The sequence below is a fragment of the Ostrea edulis genome, chromosome 10 (genome assembly GCF_947568905.1).
Source record: "Ostrea edulis chromosome 10, xbOstEdul1.1, whole genome shotgun sequence".
NCBI lineage: Eukaryota > Metazoa > Mollusca > Bivalvia > Ostreida > Ostreidae > Ostrea > Ostrea edulis.
Genome location: NC_079173.1, coordinates 1609955 through 1637454, shown reverse-complemented (window position 1 = coordinate 1637454; position 27500 = coordinate 1609955). Strand labels below are relative to the sequence as shown.

At 35.4% G+C, this 27500-nt stretch overlaps 1 protein-coding gene across 10 annotated transcripts in view; it reads right to left on the bottom strand.

The window, feature by feature from the left end:
- The window catches only part of LOC125666495 (integrin alpha-2-like), a 92962-nt gene that overhangs the window by 51635 nt on the left and 13827 nt on the right, over positions 1 to 27500 (bottom strand). For all 10 annotated transcript variants that reach the window (XM_056151633.1, XM_048899641.2, XM_048899639.2 and 7 more), the window contains exons 5-12: positions 20251 to 20496; positions 19988 to 20024; positions 14598 to 14678; positions 13096 to 13181; positions 12397 to 12450; positions 11518 to 11688; positions 4773 to 4878; positions 3152 to 3343 (exon numbers count right to left, since the gene is read on the bottom strand). In XM_056151633.1, coding sequence (XP_056007608.1) covers positions 3152 to 3343; positions 4773 to 4878; positions 11518 to 11688; positions 12397 to 12450; positions 13096 to 13181; positions 14598 to 14678; positions 19988 to 20024; positions 20251 to 20496 — 973 coding nt within the window. The remainder of the gene's footprint in view (positions 1 to 3151; positions 3344 to 4772; positions 4879 to 11517; positions 11689 to 12396; positions 12451 to 13095; positions 13182 to 14597; positions 14679 to 19987; positions 20025 to 20250; positions 20497 to 27500) is intronic.

Below are 27500 nucleotides of genomic sequence, written 5' to 3'. Positions count from 1 at the left end.
CTATACAAACAAACCACAGACAAATGTCTATACAAACAAACCACAGACACTTACAGCCACATCTGGAATAATTTAAATGTCTACAGACAGATGAACAGACAGTTTCCCATTGTATATTTAACTCTTCTGGTCTGTGACCCAATGAAACTAAACCCAAAATGTTAAAACATATTTCAAACAGTACTTACACTAAACAAGTATTTCATACAATAATATTTACATTCACTGAATCTTTTCTCTTATATTTCTATTGAAACTGCTTTCATCATGCAATAAGTAAAAGTTCGATTTGGTTTTTTAGTACCACCTGTCTGTAAAATCATTACCAAATATGGAGTGTCATCAAGGTCAAAGGGTGTACCGGCTGTTCCCTTCAGCATAACAAATGGGTCAACCATATGATATCTTAGATTTTAATTCTAGTTTATATTTATAAATAATACATAAAAATATAAATGTTTTATTTCTTTGTTGTTTCATTGATTTACCACAGTGCAAACCTATCCTTTGAGCATAATTAACCAAATTACTGATTGATGTTGAGCATAATTAACCAAATTACTGATTAATGTTTGCGACAAGTATAATGCTGCTAGATTTTAATCATCATGTGTCATCTGCAGACATCATACATATTCTCTACTACTGAAAAAGAAACGAATTATTATACTCCATATAAACAACCTCTGTGAAGATTTACACTAACCCCCCCCCCGAATTATCATATTCCATATCTATATACAACCTCTGTGTGAAGATTTACACCCATGTGAAGATTTACATTACACAAACAACCCACCCACCCCAAATTATCATAATCTGTATACAGCCTTCACCAAACAACTCCACAAATCACAACAAATGATTGCAGGAAATTTTATAGAGTTATAATATTGATGCTTTAAAACTGCAAAAATCATTATAGTTTATTATTCATATGTTGGTATAATACTGATTTTGTCCATTTACTTGTATATACACCTGATTCGCAATTTATATATGTATGTACTCGTTTCCCCCACATGCTGCATCCACATGCAGTTTGCAGTCTATGTAACCTGTAGTTAATGTTGTAAACTTTCTTTCTTTTTGAAAATTTCCTTCTTTATAAGCTGCCTTGCTGTTATGCCCTCTCATGGGCCCAAAATTGGAATAAACTTATCTTATTTATTGTTACACAGATTGAAGATGTAGAGTTTTAATATCATTACACAGATTGAAGACATCGTCAAGTTAGGAGGCATAACTCTGCTTTGACAAAATAACAATGGTGTAAACAAAGAGTTATCTTTCTTAAAACATGTCCTACACTATCAGTGATGAGACTAAAGAGACAGCATAAATTACAGCATCATTACAAGCCACGCCTATTGTCTCTGGTAAGTACTACAGGACTCAGTAACGTGGCTACCGACGATGAAATCAAACACTGGGAGACATTAATCAGAAAAATCAGTAACTGCCCAAGAAAGATGATGATACTGAGAGTGTTCAACTGAAATTCTTAGACATGTTAGATATTTTGTTCCCAAATATCACAAATAGGTTTGCCTTCGGAGTGGGGGTTATCGAGAAAAGACCCAAAAATGACAACAACAAAAATTGTGTAAAAAAAAAACCCACGTTAAACCATGCAAGGAGGGAGGGGGTGCAACATACAGTCAACTCTCGATAAACCGCCACCTTTTGTTCTTATGAAATTATGGCATTATAACGAATTTGGCGATGAATTGAATTACCGCCATCTTGAAGAAATAGAGTTACCGTTCTTTTATATGTAAGAGTTATCTTTTGTCCTTACTTGCATAAACCACATAAACAATGATTTGCAATATCCTGATGGGTACATTTTGGATGATGTTCTTGGTACATAATGATTTGCTTTTTTTCATCGAAATTTAACAGGACCCTCTTTCGTGGCGAAACCATAGCTAAATTGAAATGTGTTTCTATGATGTATAAACAACTTGACTATAGTTCATCTCCAGTAATTTTCTTGTTTATTCAATACAGCAATTACTGGGATCCTTCTGTCCAGGTGTACGCCGGAGATCGATAATGACCAATTTACTGCTTCACTGACCACGTGCACCTATGGCGGTTTATCGAGATAATTAACACGGTGAAATATACTTTTGTAATGAAAACACTGTGGCAAATGGCGATAGCGAATTTGGCGTTTTAACGAGAGTTTTAAGTAACAGGAAAAATGTTCCTAGAAAAATGCGGCGTTATAACGAAAATGGCGATGAATTGAGTGGCGATAATTTGAGAGTTACCTGTATTTTGTTCCCATACAAATCAGGGACCCATATTTCACAAAAGGTCTTAAAACGTCCAATATTGCTTTTTACAGTTCATTTAATGTTGCTCCTATTTAAACATGTAAATTCATGGCAGTTCTAGAGAACAGAGGGCACTGAAGTACATAAAACCCTTCTTTTTTTTTTTTTTTTTTTTACAAATTGTACTGTAACACATACTAAATATAGTAGTAGACGTATTGGAATTCTGGTCTTAGTTAATATCACCTTTAGCAACACTGGTCCCTGGTTTGAAATATGGTTTTTGCATGCAGACAGGATACAGAATTGCAACATTCATTACAGAAAAGGCAGATAACTCTAGACTTTCTGATGCGATACAAGTAGAAAGAACTGGTAATGCTCTGTATTGTCATTTAAATGTGTAGCAGCCGGGTTCAATCGCCGGTGGCCAGTTAGCTCAGTTGGTAGAGCACCTGACTAGAGATTCAGGGAGCCTGGGTACTTATCGCCGGTGGCCAGTTAGCTCAGTTGGTAGAGCACCTGACTAGAGATTCAGGGGGCCCGGGTTCGAATCCTGGTCTGGTTCGTTGCATTTTCTCCCTTCCTGTTACATTTGTACACATGCTTTATCAAATATCATACATGTACTGCCATTTTCATGACCTGCAACCTTTATGCCATAATAGATATAATTTTTTTTTTTTTTCAAAACATTTAATGCAAGACTATTTAATGATGCATATAACATGATTTTGGATTGGTGGACTGGTATAGAAATAAAATCTCACAATTACGGCTAGTTGTCAGATCACGTATCAAGAACAGATTTATTTTGGACGGCATCGATTTTTACTCTAAATAAAATTATTACACGATTTACGTACCTGTGTGAGCATCGTTGTTGAAGTCCGCAGGATGCTGAGTAAATGAGCTGCCAAAGGTGGATAAAGAGGTTCCCGAGGGGGCAACACTGGCTGCAGATATCGTCTGTGTCAGGAAAAAACCCCTCTTGTACCCCATGTATACATAAACTGCTCCCTGTCCACCGTTCTCGAAAGGTGCCCCGATCACCACATCTACAGACCGGAAAATATTAGTCTATACACAGTCCTAATCACCACATCTACAGACAGACAGACAGAAAAATATTAGTCTATACACAGCCCCAATCACCACATCTACAAACAGACAGTTTCTTATCTAGTCTCAAATTTTCAACCGGCATTAAAGGGACTTGGACACAATTTGAGCTGAACATTTTCATTTTTTTTTTCACGTTTTTAATCTTTAGAATGCTTATTTATAATGGTCAGCAAAAATTTGCATGTCAGTTGTCGAGGTACATGGGAGATGCAGAGCTCACTATTCTTTGTTAATATGTACACAAGGCTCGTGCTACGCATTTGTTTACAAAGGCTGACAAGTAAAAGTTTCATTTAAAGCAGATTTTTTTTCAATTCACAATTTAATTCTGTACACAATTAAACAGTTTCTAGTGTTTGACACACCTAATCTAATAAACATGCTATTTTCTATTAAGCGAGCTACATGTAAACAAAAACATGACACGAGCCTTGTTTACATTTCAAATAATTGTGACTGCTGTATCTCACTTGTAACTCAACAACTGGTATTCAAATTTTGGTTAACCATTAGAAATTCTTTATTCAAACACTGTAAACAATAAAAATGGAAAAATAAATTTTTTAAATTTTTGGCTCAAATCGTGTCTATGCCCCTTTAAAACTGACTAGATGAATTATAATACCCTATGAAGTGTTTCTATAATTAGACAAGTGTTCACACCGTGTAGGAAAATTGAAGACAGGAAGGAAACAAACCATCAACAAATGTTTCATTCATAAACTTACAGAACTTAATTAGTCATCAACAAATGTTTCATTCATATACTTACAACTTAATTAGTCATCAACTTCATGAAATTAGGCAACACTTAAGGTGGCTCATTAAACTAAATATCGCATCTAATGGTTTGTTTAAGCACCTCATATGAAGCATGATTTGACTAAGTGTTTAGTTTGATGCCAAAAAAAATAATTAGCAATCTCTCTACTTCTAAGATTGCATCATTATTTTGTCTTCATAGAGTTCAGTGTTAATTTTTGTTGATCCAGCTATGCCTCGGATAACCCAGATCAAACTATCCCTCGGATAATCCTGATTTAACTATCCCCAGATAATCCTGATCCAGCTATCCCCCGGATAACTCTGATGCAGCTATTCCCTGGATAACTCTGATCCAGTTATTCCCCGGATAACTCTGATTCAGCTATTCCCCGGATAACTCTGATGCAGCTATTCCCCGGATAACCTCAATATAATTATCTTTTGAGTTCAACATCGGTTATATTGAAATTTGGAAAGAAAGAACAATTCATGTTGTTCCTGAATTTCAATAATATCTGGAGTAGACTGTACTGAACACGGTACATAGTATATACATGTGTGTGTACTAAAATTAGTAATTAAAGTTTGAGATTTTACCATTGTAGCCATCCCGATTCATGTCGTTAACATTGGCCATGGCGTAACCAAACCTGGCACCCCTCGACTTGGAACCTTCCAGTGTCTGCTTCACCTCCAGCATCCCCTGTAATCAGAATAGAACAATATCATCAATTCATCCTCTGTTAAGCAATGCTCACTAAGAATACCCCCCCCCCCCCCTTACCCTAATCTCCAAAGGGTGTTGTTAATAGGTATAAACAAGAGGTACTGTGAGCAATGCTCACTAAGAATACCCCCCGCTTACCCCAATCTCCCAAAGGGTGTTGATAATAGGTATATAAACTACCTCTTTTCTGAGTGTAAAAAACAAATGGCATGACAAACTGAACTATATTGCTATTTCGATGTCCAGTGTGCGTGACCTTTGACCTTTTGACCCCAAAATCGATAGGGAACATCTTCATCCCATGGGTAGTCCATATGTATGATATGGTGACTGTAGGTGGAAAGGATAACGCTTTAGAGCCCGGAAACCATATTGCTACTTCCATGTCCAGTGCACGTGACCTTTGACCTTTTGACCCCAAAATTGATAGGGAACATCTTCATCCCATGGGTAGTCCATATGTATGATATGGTGACTGTAGGTGGAAAGGATAACGCTTTAGAGCCCGGAAACCATATTGCTACTTCCATGTCCAGTGCACTTGACCTTTGACATTTTAACCCCAAAATCGATAGGGAACATCTTCATCCCATGGGTAGTCCATATGTATGATATGGTGACTGTAGGTGGAAAGGATAACGCTTTAGATCCCGGAAACCATATTGCTACTTCCATGTCCAGTGCACTTGACCTTTGACCTTTTGACCCCAAAATCGATAGGGAACATCTTCATCCCATAAGTAGTCCATATGTATGATATGGTGACGGTAGGTGAAAAGGATAATGTTTTAGAGCCCGGAAACCATTGCGTCTACAGACGGACGGACAGACAGACGGACAACCCGATTCCAGTATACCCCCCCCCCCCCCCACAACTTGTTGCGGGGGGTATAATTACCTCTTTCCTGAGTGTAAAAATATGGTATGCCTTTGTAGAAGAAAATGGAAGATATAGTCTGAACACAAATCCATGGTATAAACCTATAATTTTGACCTTGAGATCAAAGATCAAGGTCATAAAGAGGTCATGAATGTACAAAACACATAATCTCATGGTGATACACCAATGCCTTATGATATGACTATGTCAAAATCCTATAATCAATTTTGACCTTGAGGTCAAAGTTCAAGGTCATATAGAGGTCATGAAGGTACCCGACACATCGTCTCATGGTGATACACTCATGTGTCAAATATAGTATGCCTAAGTCAAAGAACAAAGAAGTTATGGCCCGGACACGAATCCATTGTAAAAACCCTTTAATTTTGACCTTGAGGTCAAGGGTCAAGGTCATATAGAGGTCATGAAGGTACTCGACACATCGTCTCATGGTGATCCACCTGTGTGCCAAATATGGTATGCCTATGTCAAAGAACAAAAAAGTTATGGCCCGGACACGAATCTGCACAGACAGACAGATGGACGGATGGACAGACAGACAGAGTGATTCCTATATACCCCCCTCCCCCTGAACTTCGTTCAGGGGGTATAACAATCTCATTATTTCATCCCCTGTAGTCAGAATAAAACAATATCATCATTCCATTTTTAAACACAACAGAAAAATTGTTACACAAGACATCAATATTTTTCAGCCATGTACTGTTTGTCATTTTCTGATCTCATAAACCAACTTCTACATAATCATTGTTTCGTCATGTTATACATATACATACATACAAACATACATACATAAATTCCAAGGATAACCCATGAAAGCTTATTTCCAACGGGGTCCTTTGATGCACAGATGTTTGCGCTTGGGGGTCATTTATGTGGGAGGAAACCGAAGTACCCAGAGGAAACCCATGTGTACGAGCGGGCGACTGCCATACCTTCTGACATACAACCAATGCCGATCACGGGGATCGAACTCGGGTCGCAGCTGTGAGAAGCGAGAGTGCTTCCTCTGAACTCGGGTCGCAGCTGTGAGAAGCGAGAGTGCTTCCTCTGAACTCGGGTCGCAGCTGTGAGAAGCGAGAGTGCTTCCTCTGAACTCGGGTCGCAGCTGTGAGAAGCGAGAGTGCTTCCTCTGTGCTATTAAGATGCCTTTTTTCCTTTGGCTTGGATGATAAATATAAAACCTGATAACAACAGCTTCAGGGAAAGGCATCATCAATGAGGGCCTTATCACTGTTGTATCCCAATGTTAAAAACTAATGCCTTGTTCACACGGATGCGCATTAAATTTTACTTCGCATCAAATTTGATGCGAAGTAAAATAATGCGCATTAAATTAATTCGAATTAAATAGCGTTCACACTGCGGTAATATTTAATGCGAAGTAAACTAATGCGCATTAAATTCGTATGCATATCTATTAAAGGGTGCGCGAAATAAATTAAAGAATAGACTATGTTATTGAAAATTATTCTTATAGATATTTTAATGAATATTGTGTAGATACAGAATTCTTTGTTCAAAATGCTATATACATGTAGTATACTACATGTTTACAATTTACATGCTGATCTACACATAAGGAGTTTTGTCGTGTTTATTTATATGTTCCCAAGATATTACTTGTTATTTCCTCTGACAACCAGCATTTAATCTAGACAATATATTGTTTCTTCATGGGCCCAATTTTAAAACTTCGGAACGTCTTTTTCACCATTCCGCTGACTACTGTTGTGACGTAATTTTTAATTACTAATACGTATTATAAGTCTACTATGACGTCATATGGTATAAAAATTAACAATGAGCAGCATATTTGTTTTAAAAAATGTAAAAAAGAAAATCATATTATCACTATTTTAAAACATTGTTGTCGTATTTAAAAACAATTCCTTCCACATATATTACTCAGTATGCCTATGCAGAGCACAGATTTACGTCTGACGTTATCTAATGACATGCTGTTTGTACATGTTTTTAGTGATTATTATCATTTTGTTTAGTTTTTCGTACAAAATTAACATTAATATATATAGCTGACCATGGGTATGATGCATGTGACCCAAATTGGCCATTACGCATGCGTCTACATTTAATTCGAATTAGCTTCGCTTAGTGTTCACACGGAGCTAATGCGAAGTAAATTTAATTCGCATTAAATCGCTACGTCAATTTTAATTCGAAGTAAACTAATGCGCATTAAAATCTCCGTGTGAACGCGGTTCAGATTTAATTCGCATTAACTTACGTTTAATGCGAATTAAATTCTTTGTGTGAACGAGGCATAAGACATCACAGTCTACTTCCTGACATAGCTTAATTTAGTCGACTATTATGTCATAGATAGTAACAAGAGAACAGCCATTAACACGATCATTACTATATATATCATCATAATTACTCCAGTAACGTGAACTAAGAGTCGGACACGTTAAGTTGACAGGCATTTGATCTGATGATATGCACCCGTCAACAAGATGTGATCTAAATCTTCGGATCAAGTTACTATAATACCGTAATGATCGATTTATCATATACCCTTTTATGTATTTTTAAGGTAGCGACGGATAGCAACCACGTGACCAGTAAAAATTGTGTATTTTCACATGAATTTATTTTTCGGAATTCCTTACTCCTTCATAGAATAGTCGAAAAACAAAAAGGGGTCCCGAAAGTGTTTTGTTGCTGTGACTGACTCGCCTAGAGAAAATCAGCATGCACATACCACATAAGTATACGTCAATGTCTGTAATAATGGTAGATCAAATGTATTATCTGTGTGAAACTTTTGCCAAACGAAATGTTAAAACAAACCACCAATCCTTGTACTTAGATACGCTACGTAAACAAAGTTTTTGATTGATGTATCGTAATGTCCGAGTGCTGCATGCTGCGAGATTAAATACTATTTATACAGTCATTGAGAGGCTAAACAAAGTTTCTTGCAAGAAGAGGAATTTGGTGGATGCATTCAATCATAGTTTCGTTTGGTGAGTGAAAAAAATGCCATAAGTTTGTATTCAAAAGTGCAACTCACATTTCGTCTGCTATTTCACAACGCGATTTATAATAACATCTGTAAGTTTAAACACACGACATACAGTAGATGTATTATTTTGTATGTATATAATTATGTATTCCATGTGTGCTTAAAATATAACTCCCACCTGTGCATGTAAATGTAAACGGGTGGCATGTATATGTATACCACATTTGTAAACATGGGCTCTCACAACTCTTTTATTAAGAAAATATCGTTATGAAAATAACCGTCACGAAAATAACATAGTTACCTTGAACTACATGTATAAAAGTGATGAAAAACAAATATCTGTATAGACCTACTATCTAGGGGTATGGGACAACCAGATAGAAAGTAGAGGGGGGACGTGTTGAATTATATAATTCCCTAGACTATGGTATATATATACTATTACTTTGAAATTTCAGTGACCTAAGAAATATATCAAACCTGAGGTTTCGTGTTTCACACAAACATGTAGGTTGGCAAAACCTTTTTAAAAATAATGTAAATTAATCACAAGTCTGCATATGCCCTCTCATAGGCAAATGTATGCACTGTATACATGTATAAGTAAGATATGTATACTACAGGTATGCCCTTCTTTTGACCCACATTTTGTAAATAAAACAGATATGATAAGTCTATGGCAGTTTATGAAAACATATATTGCAATTTATAATTTTGAAACATCAGTATTTAAATTTTCACTGAATTGAGACACAATTTTAAAATTCACATTGTCTGACACAGTCTAATTACTCAATGGTATAATATAGACCTAACTGTGCAAATATCAATTACAGAATGTATGATGATCTTTTTTCTAGGCATCAGCCTGAGGACCAAGGGAGGTTAGATAGGACCAGTGCAGGTTGAAGTGGGTTTCAAGTCAACAAGTTTAACAGCAAGAGAGGTACTATATTTTCTTTAGATAAACATCAGGCAGCATTTGTAAAGACAATTCTGAGTATATCAGCTATTCATCTTTTTTGCTATATTTAAATATATTTATCTATATTTTGAACAGGTACTCCATTTACAGTGATGATGACATATCCCCTGGACCCCCACAACTTCACAAATTTAAAAATGCTTGATCAAGTTCCAAAGATTAAAGAACTACTTCAAAATTTGGGACTTGGATGAAAAACATTAATTCACTTATGAGCTCAGAGCAGTGGATGTCGTACAACATACTTTAAACTAAATTGTGAATTTAAGGGAAAACAAGTACATGTCATATACTCGTATATTACAAGTACATGCCTTTTGAAAGACAATAATATTGCATAGATGTAAAAGAAATTTCACTGTTGAATATTTTTTCTCAGATATATTAGTAAAAAATTTGCACAAGATAGAATACCAATTTTATAACTTCAATCAACTTGTTCGAATTTTCCTTGTAATTCAGACTTAAGTTGAAACATACATCATTGATACATTAATGTACATCAAATGTTTGGAAAAGTTTCATAATGGAACTAATTCACCCCCCCCCCCCCCCCCCCCCATACATACAGTGAACATAGACCTTCACCTGGGGAAAATTACAGTTAGTTAATGCAAATACATGCATTCTCAATTGTCCAATAATGAGTTTTTGGTTCATTGTGAAACTACAATTAGAAATCTTAAAATTATGAAAGACACATCTATCTGTGAGGGCAAGATGACTCAGATGGACTTACATGTAGTGATCCATGGGCAGTCCATGGGTCTCTTTGCATTGATATTAATTATTTATTGAAATATGAAATGGTTATTTAAACATATTTGGTGTATTATACTGTATAGTGATATCAATTTCTATCAAAAAATGTGTATAGGTAATATATTGGGTCCAGTTATTACAAGAAATTGTATGAAAAATAACTAAATATTTAGGCAATCATTGTGAGTGCAAAAAGGTCAACTGCAATAGCACACACTATAAATCATTATTAAATGGCTCATAGAAACTTCTAGTATTGTGATGTTGAATGCTCAAAGTGGTAATTTGGGAATGCTTAATCATTTAAGGTTAATAGTTTATCTCTGTAGACTGTATCTCTTAAAATTCATTTCTGGAAGGAGGGGGTAGGGGTAGGGTTACAAAATCTGACATAGTTTCAGATTAAACCTCATTTGGTATATTTTTTTCTATTCAATATTTTAGACACTACTTGACTTATTGTAAAAATGAAATAAAATCAGAAATTTTATGAGCAGAATTTTTTTGTTGTCAGAAAGTTTATGCCTGATAGTGTTTGAAAAACGCCATATTTAGGGTAAATTTGGCCAATTGCCAAGTTGAATCATCCCAATGTTTTCCTTAGATGCATTTTGACTTATTTATATATACATGTACGTATCAGTCTGACTTATTTTGATATACGTACATCGATCTGACTTATTTTATATACGTATCAGTCTGACTTATTTTTATATATGTACATCAGTCCGACTTATTTTTATATACGTATCAGTCTGACTTATTTTTATATATGTATCAGTCTGACTTATTTTTATATACGTATCAGTCTGACTTATTTTCATATACGTATCAGTTTGACTTATTTTGATATATGTACATCGGTTTGACTTATTTTTATTTACGTACATTCGTCTGACTTATTTTTATTTATGTACATTCGTCTGCCTTATTTTTATTTATGTACATTCGTCTGACTTATTTTTATATACTTACATTCGTCTGACTTTTCCCGTACACGTACACCCGTCCCTGTTCCGCGTTGCTGCTGTAGTAATCAGAGTATGTCTGCATATTGCTGTACATCGGGGCTCCAACAAGGAGTTTCTCCATCGTGCCACCTTTTTCTGGGACCACACACAGGGCGGACCCAAAGTAACTCCCCGGCTACAAATTCAAACAAACATTTTAGAAGGCGGACCCTAAGTAACTCCCAGGCTACAAATTAAACAAACAAGTCAGGCAGACCCAAAGTAACTCCCGGGCTACAAATTTAAACATACATTTTAGAGGTGGACCCTACGTAATTCCCGGGCTACAAATTTAAACAAACAAGTCAGGCAGACCCAAAGTAACTCCCGGACTACAAATCTAAACAGCTTTCTGATATAAAATAAGTTTCATTGCTGAGTACAAATGATAGAATTATACATATAGATACATCATGACCAGGTTTTTCTTTTGGTAACTCAAGACCTTTAACCTAGTGACCTTGACCATTACACTTGACATACTTTTAAAAATATTTGACCTTGGCTATATTTTTTGAGCCAAAGGGGATAGGCCTTTGATATTTCACTTTAAAATGCCTCATGACAGGGCCTTTTATATGGTACCAAAACTTCAAACCTAGTGTCCTTGAACATTTTGATCTACTTTTCAAAACTTTAACATTTTAAACCAAAGGGGATAGGTTAAGTAGAGCCATGCTTCCCAGTGAGCTGTGGTGTCTGTATTCCAAATCCCTTTGTATATTTATACAATAAAATATGTTCAAATCAAATCCACATCTCGATTCCCACCAGTACTTTCAGTACTTTGATTTAGGATGTTCAATTCCCACCAGTACTTTGATTAAGGATAATGTTTTCTTACCTCGATTCCTCCCAGTGTCTGTTTGACAGCGTAAGCTGAATTCAGGATCAGTACCTGGAAGAAGAAAGAAAACTGTCTTTGATACCGGATAACTGTTTTCTTTCTAACAATGTGTGACTTATTGATATACTAAGCTCCATTCACTATTATTTGGTTCTGAAATATGAAAGAAGAAGAATTCATACGAATAGAATGATGAGTGGAATTAAATTTTAATCAATTTTTACCTTTAAATTTACCTGTTGTGTTAACTGCAAATATTATGAGAAAATGGTAACTGCCATTGAAATCTTCAAAAATTTTTCATAAAGTTTCATTTAAGCTTGGTAGTCATAGGACGAATAGTGGCTGAGATACATGGTTTTAAAAATGAACTGTCAATATTCATAAGATTTACTTATTAATGCAGCTCTGGCAGCCATCTTTAAGACAACAGCCTAAGGCTTAATACAGTAAAACACAGTTACAGTGAACACGCTTGTAATGAAATCACACTTACAGTAAAACACAGTTACAGTGAACACGCTTGTAATGAAATCACACTTACAACGAAGTCATTTTCACTCCTTGCAGTTTTAAAACATATTATGAACTTGTTGGATATAATGAATTACACTTATAATGAATCTGTTCATTCCCAGCACTTCACTATAAACAGGTTTTACTATATATTATTCTCAGTACGAAAAAGTTGCATACTTTGCCCGAGCCACCATCCCTGGGGCCGCCAACAACAAAATAGGATTGTCCATCACCGTAAAACTGACCAACGCTCACAGCGTAACCTGAAAAAAATGTAGAAAAGACTAACAATCACAGCCATGATTAGTAACATCTTCCCCAACAAGAGAACTGCGATCGGTACAATATACACCTGTTGGACCTGTAAGCACATTATGCACTCTGAATTAATATTATACACATTCCAAATAGAAAAGCCTTAAAGTAGGTCATGGTGTACTAATCTATCTGACAAGTGAACTGATTATGTATTTCTCTGAGAGGGAGAATGTGACAAAATGTCAGTGCAATATCTGTATAAATGATGAGAAAAAGTCAAGAAAACTATTTGACCAACTTTTAGCCCCAAGTCGGTCATAGTGCACCAATCAATTTGAAATGTGAACTGATTATGTATTTCTCTAAAAGGGAGGTTGTGAAAAATTTCAGGGCAATACCTGAATTCATAACAGAAAAAAATCTAGAAAACTGTTTAACCTACTTTTACTCGTAAAGTAGGTCATGGTGCACCAATCCAGCTACAATTCAAACTGAACTTGTATGCCTCTGAGCGGAAGCTTGTGACTAAATTTCAGGGAAATACCTGTATCCTTAATGAAAATAAGGTTTTTCTACTAAATGATACTACGACCTTGACCTTGAGAAACAATAAGCATCCTCCACACGGCATAATGTGTTTGTGTACCAAGTGTGATGTTCCTAGCTCCAACGGTTTGGTCTGTATCCTGCCTACAATGTTTTCCTATGAAGTGGTATGATGACCTTGACCTTGAAGAACAAAAGGCATCCTCCACTTGGCATAAGGAGTATGTCTACCAAGTTTGACGGTCCTAGCCCCAACGATCTATTCTGTCTACAAGGTTTCCCTATTAACGGATACTACGACTTGCATGACGTTTGACCTTGAAAATAATAATCATCTTCCTCTCATCATGTTCATTATATTACCAAGTTGTAAGATCCTAGCCCCAATAGTTCAGTCTGTATTCTGTCTACAAGGTGTTCCTATTAACTGATATGACCTTGATGTTTGACCTCTGACCTTGACAAACTATAGGCATCTTCCACTCATCATGGTGATCAAATGTACTGAGTGGTAAGATCCTGGAGCTTATGGTTCATCCGGACGGACAGACAATGTCATACCATAATACATCCCGTCTTAGATGGGCATATAAAATGTACACTACAGAAATCTACAGGTATATAACTACCATACATCTGTACACTATAGACATCTACAGGTATATACCTACCATATATCTGTACACTACAGACATCTACAGGTATATAACTACCATACATCTGTATACTACAGAAACACAGGTATATACCTACCATACATCTGTATACTATAGAAACACAGGTATATACCTACCATACATCTGTACACTAGAAATCTACAGGTATATACCTACCATACATCTGTACACTATAGATATCTACAGGTATACACCTACCATACATCTGCGCTTGATTGGCTGCTGTCGTATTCTGATCCTGAACAGTATAGCCTATGCCTTTCACGTGGACAAAACCACCTGTTGTCAGAGAAGTTGGAAAATTAAATGAACCTTAAATCTAATGATTTCCATTTTATTTTAAATTTTATTATCCTTTAGAAGAATGCAAAATTATTTGCCTTGTGCAACATTTTGTATTCAAAATTTAAACAAAAACTCTGCTAGACAGCTGTCATCCCTCACACTCTAGTAAATCAGTACAGATAACGTCTAGCTAATTACATATTCGCTACAATATTCAGACCCCAGAGTGTCTACAAGCTTTTTCTATCAAGTCTCCAAATAACCTTGACCCTTGGACTCTAAAATCAATGGGGTTCTTTTTTCTTGATTACAAAGTTACATGCGACGTATCAAATCAATCAAGTTAAAACTGCAGCCTCTAGAGTGTCCACACACACTAACACATACACGCCCAAACACACATCCACACACACACTTAAAATATACACAAACACGCCCAAACACACATCCACACACAAACACAATCACGCCCAAACACACATCCACACGGGCATGTACCCACACGATTCCTTTAATATACCCCTCTAGCAATGAATGTACATGTATAAGGAAATAAAGAAAGACACATTGCAAGCATTACATACATGTATATATATATATATAAATCCTTCACAGGAAACTGACTCAGTTTGTATTCCTTATTTCTAGGAAGATATTAAAAACTTCTTTCATTTTACAAAAGACACTGAAAGCTTCCTTATAACAGTTTTAGAGAGTCTTCCTGTTCATCAAAGTACTGAGAGTACTTATAAATCTGAATTCCAAAATCAAAAATGACATTTTTAAGGATTTTTATGTTCCCCAAACAAAGTTTGGGAACATATTGTTTTTACTCTGTTTCTTATTATTATTAAGGTCTTCCGTTCTTCACGAAAGACCTTATAGTGATTCTACTGTTTCTTATTAAGGTCTTCCGTCTCCTGCGGAAGACCTTACTATTATTGTTCGCGTTCTTCTTCTTCATTATTATTATTATTATTATTAAGGTCTTCCGTCTCCTGCGGAAGACCTTACTATTATTGTTCGCGTTCTTCTTCTTCATTATTATTATTATTATTTTCCTTGGTAGTACACGCGTTTTTCTCAGCCATTTCTCGATCGATTTTCACGAAATTTTCAGGAAAGATGTCTTTTGGTGACGAGACTTTGCTTGCAAAATTTCGTGCTTGACGTCACTTCCGGTCAGGAGTTATCTCTCTTTTAGTGACTTTTTGAAGGGCCTTGTTGTCCACACATCTCCTCCGTTAGTTTTGAAGTTAGAGTCTTGAAATTTCTACACAAGATAGAGTAAACATTTTAGAAGATTTGTGGGGGATTCGATTTTACCGGAGGCGATTTGCCTAAACGCTCGCCTGGACCTGAAAAAATGGATGCCAAAATTTTTCGCCGATTTCGGCGATTTTTGACCTTTGATCTCCAATATCTTTTTTCTTGCAAATATTTTGTTAAGACATGTAGAACAAAAGTTGTGCACATTTACGAGATCTTTTCGAAAATATCAAGATTTAGGGGCTAGCCCCTTAAATTAGGGATCTAGAAGGGCTCAAAGTCTAGATCAAATATCTCAAAAATCGTTAATATTTTGGTATAAGTCAAAGAACAAAAAATGTTCATCTCAACAATCCAAATCTATTCATATAAAAATTTAGGTCATATGTTACGTAATAAGGGATTTTAAGGGCCAAAACCATAAATTTTTTACCCCTTGTATCTCGAAAACAAACGACAAATATTTTGAAAAGCAATAAAGAACAAAAGTTGTTCAGAATGATGATCTGAACAATATGCATATTTCGTTTTTACCCTATGTGGCCCCGTAAGGGAGCTACAGTTTGGCCCCTAAAAATTACTTCTAGAAATAACTCGAGAACGGTAAAGAATTTCTAAATACTTGTTGAACAAAAAATGTTTGAAATGTCATGACCTTTCTTACGATATCAAGCAAAAGGGGCTGACCCTTTAAATTAGGGGCCCAGAAGGGTCCAAAGGTTTATGAGAATATCTCAGAAACTATTAATATTTTGTAATAAGTCATTGAAGTGGAAATGTTCATCTAAACGAGCTTGTTCTTATCAAATCAAAAAGTAGGTCATATGTTACGTAATAAGGGATTTTAAGGGCCAAAATCATAAATAATTGACGCCTCATATCTTGAAAACGACAAATATTTTGAAAAGCATTATTGAACAAAAGTTGTTCAGAATGATAATCTAAACAATATGTACATTTCGTTTTTTCCCTATGTGGCCCCGTTAGGGAGCTACAGTTTGGCCCCTAAATATTTCTTGTAGAGATAACTCGAGAACGGTAAAGAATTTCTAAATACTTGTTGAGCAAAAGATGTTTAAAATGACAAGGCCTTTCTTACGATATCAAGCAAAACGGGCTGGCCCTTTAAATTAGGGGTTCAGAAGGGTCCAAATGTTTTGGAGAATATCTCAGAAACTATTAATATTTTATAATAAGTTGTAGAAGCGGAAATGTTCATCTCAACGAGCTTGATCTTATCAAATCAAAAAGTAGGTCATATGTTACGTAATTAGAGATTTTAAGGGCCAAAATCGTAAATATTTGACGCCTCATATCTTTAAAACGACATATTTTTTGAAAAGCATTATTGAACAAAAGTTGTTCAATGTGTCATAACCTATCGATCAATATCAAAAAATGGGTCTGTGGGCCTCATGGCTCGCCTGTAGAGTCGATTTTTGTCGATATCAGTCGATTTCAAAAACTTGTAACTGGTAAATATTTTGTAAGGACATATTGAACAAAAGTTGTTCAGTTTATCGAGATCTATCGATTGATATCAAGAAATAGGCCTATGGTCCTAATGGCTCGCCTGTAGAGTCGATTTTTTGTCAATATCGGTCGATCTCAATAACTTTTTACAGGTAAATATTTTGTAAAGACATATAGAACTAAAGTTGTTGAGTCTATAGAGGGCTAACAAATGACATCAAGAAATAGGCCCGCGGGCCTTATGGCTCGCCTGGAGAGTCGAATTTCAAACGAATTTCACCGCAACTTTGCTTCAGAAGCTTATGATATGAAAAATTGATTATATCTAAAGTGTCTTAAAGTCGGAAACTAAATTGGGACTCATTTGTTTTTTGTTGTTTTTTTTTAACTCTGAGTGCATCAACAAATCGGACGGAAGACCTACTCGTTCCTCGCAACGAGATCGTGTCTAGTTATTATTATTATTTTTTTAACCAAATTTTGTGCAGGAGTTTTCTCGAAAACTATACAGTGGTTTTCAGTGAAACTTTCAGGAAAAATGCATTATATTATGAACTTTGTTTATCACAAAAAAAATTGGGAAAATTCCATTTCGGTTCCAAGTTATGGACAATTTCCTGATTTTCAAATGGAACTTTGTCCGCGAGTGATCTACAGGAAGGGCTAAAGATATGAACTGGAGACTTATTAGAGATGATAGAACATGACTTATAGATTTGCAGAATCACTATTTCGTACATCGTCATCACTTCCGGTTGCTACCTCAAGCGAATTTAAAAAATGGATTTTTTCAATTTTTTTTGTTTTTTAATGTTTTTCTTTGATAAAGGTAAGATAAATAGAGACTCTTTATAGAATGCTGAATATGATATTTGTTTTTAAATTGATCAAACCAAACTCTAGATATTCGTAATTTTCATTTTGAAGCGAGGTCCTCGCTAGCCTAATGGTTAGCGTAGTGGATTTTCATGCGGGCGACCCGGGTTCAATCCCCAGATTACTCGAATATTTTTTTCCCACTTTATAACCAATGAAGAATTTAAGGTTATCTACTCGACACGGAAAGAACGGAAGACCGTCTTGTTGCCATGGCAACAAGTTTCTAGTTATTATCATTATTCTTTTTCTTCGGTACTTTTTTCTTCGGTAGTGTTCTCAGAAACTACAAAAGGGATCGATATGAAACTTTCCAGGATGATAGTATAGCGTTTGTAGATGTGCATAGTGATAGTCATTTTGTCTGCACGTGCATGCACGTGCGCGCACATGCACTGCAATTTTGGTACAAAAAATGGAAAATCAGAATATTAAAGGGATTGATATGAAACCTAAATAGGATGGTAGTATATCATTTGTAGATATGAAAAATAATAGTTATTTTGTCTGCACGCGCACGAATGCGCGTGCATTACAAAATTTGTACACTAACTTTGGAATCAGTCTAACTTTTTTGTTCTTCATTGAAATGGCTTGATATTCATATCATAGGTAGATATTGAGACCCTTAACTGATTTGCATGGTTAAAATTACCAATTTCCACGCGCATGCACATGCGCTTCATTTTGATTGGATAGTACCAAAACGTTTGTAACTATCTTATTTATGAAGCGAATGAGATGATATTCACAGCATACGTAGACAATAAGTGTATCGACATATTGGTGTAACAAAAAAATACCAACGCACACGCGCATGCAACTTTTTTCAAATGTTCAATTTTTAAAGAACAATAACGTTTTTGTTTTTCATCAAATTCTATTGATATTAGGGGTTTAGATGTGTCTTGGTACTCCTTACAAATTGCTGTGGTTAGAATTACTGCTCAGCACGTGCATGCACGTGTGCTGAATTCTGATTGGACGATTTTAAAATCGCTATAACTTCCTTATATTTGGTGGAAACGTTATGAAATTCATACTGTGGGTATATGATACAAATGCCTGTTGAACGACATCAACAAAAATTCGGAATCATACACGCGTGCGCGTGTATGCACGTGCAACGCTTTATTTCATTTCTTGGTACTGAAATGACCATATTGAACGTACTACATGTAATTAAAGGCTAAAATAAAATGATTTTTTGCTTTAGATTCACAAGGACATCACTTTTTAATTGGGGGAGGTTTGGGGAACATATGTAACGGTCCCCGTTACAATTAGAACTAGTTCCTGTTAAAACTGAACAAACACAAGAATTTTCTCACAACTGTAATCTATTTTTAAAGCTTCTTTTTAAAATAAGTTCATCTTGGTATATGAAAGATAAAAGGGAAACTAAGATTATAACACAGACTGGAATATACATGCACAAACTTTGTGAGGACTATTTTTCGTTTATTGCAGATGTACTTAATTTCATTGGGGTGTTAACACAACTTCGTGAGGACTACTTTTCGATGTTTGTGATCACATGTGTGTCTGTTCTACATCTTTTGAATAATTTGAAGGTTTTAAATCATGTAATAACTATAACAAGGCATTATTCCTGTTTAGGTAAACAGTCTTCTTCATTTGTTTAAATTGTGTTATTACATGCATCCTCATAAAACGCAACGTACCTGCGAACTCATTCACACCTGGTGAACCTACAAGAACCTGTAACGAAACATACGTTGTACAGATCACATGTTAGGTAATTTATACAGAATCTAATTAACATCATTACTAATTAAGAGAGTCTAAGGTTTCCGTCAGCTTTGTTTTGAATTTAACATACTAAGAATCAAAAGTATTTCAGAACTATAATTGTGGCCCTCTAATCGAAGTATTTCTTTTCTGATAAAATGTCATTACAAGCATTTAAAGGGTAGCTGATACTTACATCTTCACCAGAATATTTAATGGACAAGCCTGAAGCAGACACTCCATATCTCAAGGTCTGGTTAAACTTCGCCTCATCAACCGCCGTAAACTGCTGAGTCGGGTCAGAATTGAACAGTCCATTCATTACAACAGGAGATGTAAATGGATCTCCCTCTAAAAATCCAAAGGGCACCTCGTAACACAAACCGTTCATTGCACGGACGTTTCCATCCGTGCTGTCTCTCATCCAACGGGGTCCGCAGAACTTAAATCAAAAAATAAAAATAGGCAATGTTTCGTGTAATTGGTGGATACAGCAATCTCAATTACTAGATCTTTCACAATTTCTTCACCTCACTCATATATATCATAGAACCATATATATAATTATATATATATATATAAGAAATTAAAATTTTATTTCCTGCACACACTATCAATTTCTACCCATGTCAAAATAATTAAAAGATTTTGTTAGTTTGTATGGCATTGTCTGCTTAAATGTAAAGAAGAAACAAGCTTTAAGTAACATGTGCCAAAGATTTTGACCTGCAGGCAATGAAAATAAGGGGAAATACTTGCTAAATGAGAGTTCAAAGTTGAAATTGCGAGTGAAAAATTGTAAGGGGTTGCAATTTTTGGCCAGTTAAAAAAAAACAATCTTTTTTCCGAAACTTTCTCGGTTTATTGACTGCACTTTGAAGTTTTAATTACAATAATTTCGTCTTGTGCATAGAAACGCTTTAAAATGTACAGAATGATTATAAACGTTTTGAAAAAGTAAACATGGATCAAATAAATAAGGCCAAGGTCATCTTAGTTAGTGATGTCGAAGTACTTCAAGCATACTTCGGGCATCTCGGAGACGTCTGATTTAAATAACAATCATGATGATATCATCCGTGTTTACTCAATACACGAAGGTGTTAGTATCACTGCTTCAGGTTAGGTGTCCTGCTGTCTGGTATATAGTCAAACAATTTGAGTTATTTGTAGTGCATTTTTCAACTACTTTTTGTTTTTACAAAATTCTCCATATGTTTTGAATATATATTTTGAATTGATGCTAACAGTCTTCAAGATTTCAAACCACATGATACTGTAAATACTGGTAGATCTCTGGACAGCGAGTCCATTGCTCAAATGTATCCTATGATCCTCATCATGCACTAACGATATGTTGTCTGATAATTCATTCCATGGTAAATGAAAGGACTCTCAATCTTTTTTTTATCATTGCACTTTATTTTTATATAGACATAGGGCTCACGGCTGACTGGTTGACACGGGATGCTTACTCCTCCTAGGCATCTGATCCCACCTCAATATATCCAGGGGTCCATGTTTGCCCAACTCTTCTTTTTTTTTTTGTATTCCTTACAGGAGTTCTATGAGATTGATCACTCTTTGTTATCTTCACCTTTCATATCAGAGCATGCTTAACAAGACACTTAATTTAAGGGATCGCGGTGTTGACAGGGTACAGGTTATCACTTTAATTAGACATTGTGGCTTATGTTTTCTTTATAATTTACACCTTGCTAAAATTGTCCATGACACATCCTCCCCAATCTGATTAAAATAATATCTTTGATCCACTCCATTATTGTTAAAGGTCATATGAAACGATTTCTAACAGTGGTATTTTACTTTAAAAACATAAATATGGGTATGAATGAATGTCAAATAGCGTTTAATAAAAAATATTGTCTTAATTTGGATTGATAAGAAATAAAGCTGTAAACTTGTACATAGAATGAATTTGTTACCCGCTTATCGTTCTTGATTCTGTGTGTTAGTGATGTCACAACGACCCATCGACGCAATGAAAATTGTGTAGGCCTACCGTTTTGTTCAACAAAATATCTTAAAATTGCTGCATTTAATGGATATGGACTAATTTCTGTTTTCTGACGAACTGCCCGATATTGTGATTCAACAATATCAGGACTGATGCACGGGAAGCGAATAACGTTCTTCAACAGAGGATGATATTGAAGAAGTCAACACTGCACAGGCACCTGAAGTATGGCCACTACTACCCCATCCTTTTCTGATTTTTTTTTTCGGAGATAAAGACCTTTATCCTTCAAAATGTATGAATTCCTTGTCTATCCCATGCAAATTTCGATTTATGTAATCCTTTCACACTTTTTGTAAGCTTTAGTCAAACGATTACATAAATCGAAATTGGGATGGGATTATAAAATAAATAAGACAGGGAATCCACATATTTTGGAGAAATCGTCGTAAAAAATTAATCTGAAGGGGAGGGGGGGGGGGTATGTAGTACTGTCCATACATCAGATGCCTGTGGGTTTCAAGACCCCATGCCATCAGATACTGATGTTTAACTATCATTTTAAGAAGATTAGAAGTCGTATGAACTTGTGTACATTTCATTTATGAATTATTGTAATAAAAATAGTCTAAAATCTGTAGTGGTAATCCCATTTTCCCTTTTATACGATTGATTGAATATTGTTTTATGCCCCTCCCAAGAATATTTCAATCATATGGAGACGTTACCATTGCCGGTGAAGGGCTGCAAAATTTAGGCCTATGCTTGGCGCTTTAATGGTCATTGAGCAGGGAGGGATCTTGCAGGCACTCAAAGTTTTAAATATCTATAATTTAAAAAAAAAATGTCTTGCTGTAAACAATATTATGTTTACAGGAAGACTTTTTTTTTAAATTATAGATATTTAAAACGTCGAGTGCCTGTGAGGGATCTTTATCATGCCACACCTGCTGTGACATGGGACCTTGGTTTTTGTGATCTCATCCGAAGGACCGCCTCTTTCGACAAGCAAAGGGGTACTGAGGACCTATTCTAAGCCGGATCCCCACGGGATACGAATCACCACAATATTGAAATAGCGCCATTTAAAATGTTCCTGTAGATGTAGAGTACCTAAATGTGGCAAATGTATCATGGATGTCATCTGTTGTACTGACGCACGGTTCTTCATAAGCAGCTACTTGTTTTCCACGTGTGTCCCAATTTAAGTATAAAATTCACAAATTGTTGTTTTTAATGGAGGAGGGGGGTGCTTCTATATTTTTCAATCGTAAGTTATATATAAAAATTGCTTGCGTTTAATATCATATAGCTGGTATTTACTTTCTCACTTTACATCCATGCTGTTCAAATATTATTTTAATGGAAAAAAAATATTAGTGTTTTTGATAAGCATGTTTATTTATCAGTACTGATATAGTATATGGAATATGAATTATAATTTCTGAATGATGTTTCATGATTTTCTTTTTGAATTTCAGAATGAAAGGTTTATTTTTATTCAACTAGATCTTATAATTGATAATAATTTTGGGATACTGCTATATTACACGTATACGCCTGATAAACATGAAACTATATACGAATAGCATCGACTGGTAGCATTTGTAATGTAGATAAAATATGAACAAGAGATGTTTGTAAAACACATATGCCCCCCATGGTGCAAAATTGAAAAGGATTATACACACACACATCATTTAATTTAGAGTAGTATCATCAATTCAAAATATTGAGCAGACAATATCTTCCTATGTCAAGAGTGGATTGACCATGTGACCTAAAAATCAATAGGGGTCATCAACTCCTGAAGATGTACCAGTGTACCAAGTTTGATGTCTGTCAATGAAAGGGTTCTCAAGATATTGAACGGACAGTATATTCCTATGTCCAATTTGACCCTTGACCTTTGACCACACGACCTCAAAATCAATAGGTGTCATCTTCTCCTGAAGATGTACCAGTGTACCAAGTTTAATGTCTGTCAAGCAAAGGGTTCTCAAGATATGGAGCAGACAGTATATTCCAATGTCCAGTTTGACCCTTGACCTTTGACCATGTGATCTGAAAATGAATAGGGGTCGTCTTCTCCTGAAGACGTACCAGTGTACCACGTTTGATGTCTGTCAAGCAAAGGGTTCTCAAGATATTGAACGGACAGTATATTACTATGTCCAGTTTGACCCTTGACCTTTGACCATGCGACCTCAAAATCAATGGGGGTCATCTTCTTCTGAAGATGTACTGGAGTACCAAGTTTGATGTCTGTCAAGCAAAGGGTTCTCTAGACATTGAATGATCAATATATTCCTATGCCCAGTTTGACCCTTGACCTTTGACCATATGACCTCAAAATCAATAGGGGTCATCTACTCCTGAAGATGTACCAGTGTGCCAAGCTTGATGTCTTTCAAGCAAAGGGTTCTCAAGATATTGAGCGGACATTATATTCCTATGTCCAGAGTAGATTGACCCTTGACCTTTGACCTGAAAAACAATAGGGATCCTCTTCTACTCATAACTAACCCACATATGAAATATCATTATCATCAAGTGAATGGTTCTCAAGATATTGAGCGGACAACACATGGTCTACAGACCGACCGACCGACAGACCAACCGACCGACAGGTGCAAAACAATATGCCCCCTCTTTTTCAAAGGGGGGCATAAAAATTTTGATTAGATTTATTCAAAGTTCACGTCCATTGATGGAATGTGTTTTTGTGATTACAATGATAACCAACCTTTGTGTAATTTAGTAATACATACTTCCAGTGTCTTCGCTTTCACTAAGCGGTTGACTTTAATTTATATTTTGATTTGTCTCAGTCTTTGGAAAGTAAGAAATGATTGGCACAACGTCTGATTTTAAATTGATCTATTTGTGTCCACATCGTTTGGCTACCGACCGATGTACTGAAGTGCGGTGTTCATGGCAACAAATCCATCGCGTCGGAGATTTTTTTTATACCCATATCTTATTTTCTTCTAAATCTGGTATCCCTTAGGAAGAGATACATATGCACCCTCGTCTACGACCTAACACATGTACTACTGTAGTGTAACAATTAAATGCAGCACACTGTGGCATTTTTCAAAGCTATGCAGTATATACCACGTTATAAGTGAATAAGCCTAGTTGTTTACATCACAGTGGGTCTTTCTGACGTCATCAGCAAGGGAGATAAGCCGCGATCATCAAAAATCAATTTCGTGATCGAGTACATTCAATCAGCTGTTATGACGTTGTTAATGCATTGAATAAAAAAATTAAAAATGAATGATTGTTTAATAAACCTTGATTAATGAATTTCCATACATAACTCAATTTCTTCAGGATATCGTTTCATATGACCTTTATATGACCTTTAAGTTGCTAACCGAGCAGATCAAAGATCTTTTTTTAATCAGATCGGACCCTCCCCAAAAAATTACCATGATTGAAAATCTAAGGCAATTCCATCCGTCTAGAATTATAGGTTCAATCTTATATTTCATTGTTGACTTCTCAAATAATATATCTTAGTAACAAATAAAAATAATAAAATAAGTATGTTGCTGTATCAATAAAATTTTTATCAATTAGCACACACATATGTACCTGTCATCAACATTAGAAAATTGCAATTTCCCTTAAACAGCATTATCAAAATTTCACAAGAACTGGTTAAAACGATATAATAGTATTCTTAACAATTTCATGAAACTGTTTCTTTAAAAAAAAGTATGAAAAATGTTTGTGAAAAATAAAGGAAATCTATTGCATAATGGACTTGATAAATAATTTATTGGAAATAGAGTTACTGCCCTTGGATTCAATATTTTGAAACATAATGGATTAATCATATATAACTTAGACTTTTGAAATACTTTATTGTCAAGAAGATTTTTTTTTACAATAACTACTGAAAACGCTAACTCCAACAAAATTTATGTTCCTGTCATGCCAGGGTTTGACACTTATAAGGCACATCTGACCGACCGAGTCTACTAAATGATAAGTCCAGTCAGGTAAAATGTCGATTTATTAGTCTGACTGGTCGTGTTAAAAAATAAACAAGAAACTTTACTTTAAACCAGAAGATGTTTTATTCATAACTAGAAAAATTAATATATGCACCCAGGGGTGCATAAGATGAGTTGCATGGGATACATTGTAAAGTCAGGTATGATGTGGCATATTTATAATTGTGAAGAACTAATTTCAGTTTTAAACTTTTAAAGTTACTGTCCAGAAACCATATTTGTCTGAAGTTTTCAATCTATTTTTGGTCACTGTGACCTTGACATTTGACCTTTTTTCTCCAAAATCAATAGGGGCCTTGCTTTGCTGTTATCCAACAATATAACCAAGTTTCATTTGATTCAAATTAAAAAATTTCAAGTTATTCTCCGGAAACTAATTTTTTTTTTTTATTTTAAATCTATTTTCGGTCACTGTGACCTTGATCTTTGACCCATTTTCTCCAAAATCAATAGGGGTCTTCCTTACCTGGTACATAACAATATTTTTAAGTATCATTTGATTCGGATTTAAACTTTCTGAGTTATCATCTGGAAACCAAATATTTCTGAAATTTTCATTCTATTTCTGTCACTGTGACCTTGACCTTTGACAATTTTTCTCCAAAATCAATAGGGGTCTTCCTTACCTGGTACCCAACAATATATCAAAGTTTCATTTGATTAGATTGTAAACTTTTCGAGTTATCATCCGGAAACCAATTGTTGACGCCCAACCGCCCGCCAGCCAGCCCGCATCACCAAACCAATAGCCGAGTTCAACTTCGTTGCAACTCAGCTAAATATAACTCCAAAGAGTTTGAGAGCAATATTGAACTGCATGGTGATATAATCTCTATTTTCAGTTCTAATAAATAAGTCGCGATCGGAAGTGATGTTTTACGACATCTACTCGATGTTAATGTGTGTAAATTTATGTTTCAGATAAATAAATATAAATCGATTTCATTTTCATTTTTAAAAAACCAGTTTAATTGAATTAAATATTTATAAGGAAGTGTTTATCAAATTAATAAATTACGTCGGAAACAGCCATTGTTGTTGAAATATGTGTGGGAATGTCAAATACGACTTCTCGTCCTCAAGGAAAGATGTCCCAAGAGAAAAACAAGAGGCCCATGGACCACATCGCTCACCTGAGTCACCTTGGCCCATATCTGAAGACTTTCCATATATATTTGCATGCAAAACCTTAGTCCCTATTATGGCCCAAACTACCCTTTGCAAACTTGAATCTACACTATGGCAGTAAGCTTTCATGTAAATGTCAACTTCTTTGGCCCAATGGTTCTTGAGAAGAAGATTTTTAAAGCTTTTTCCTATATTTGTATGTAAAACTTTGAAACCCCCCCCCCCCCACTTGTGGCCCCATCCTACCCCCCGGGGGCCATGATTTGAACAAACTTGAATCTGCACTATGTCAGAAAGTTTTCTTGTAAATAT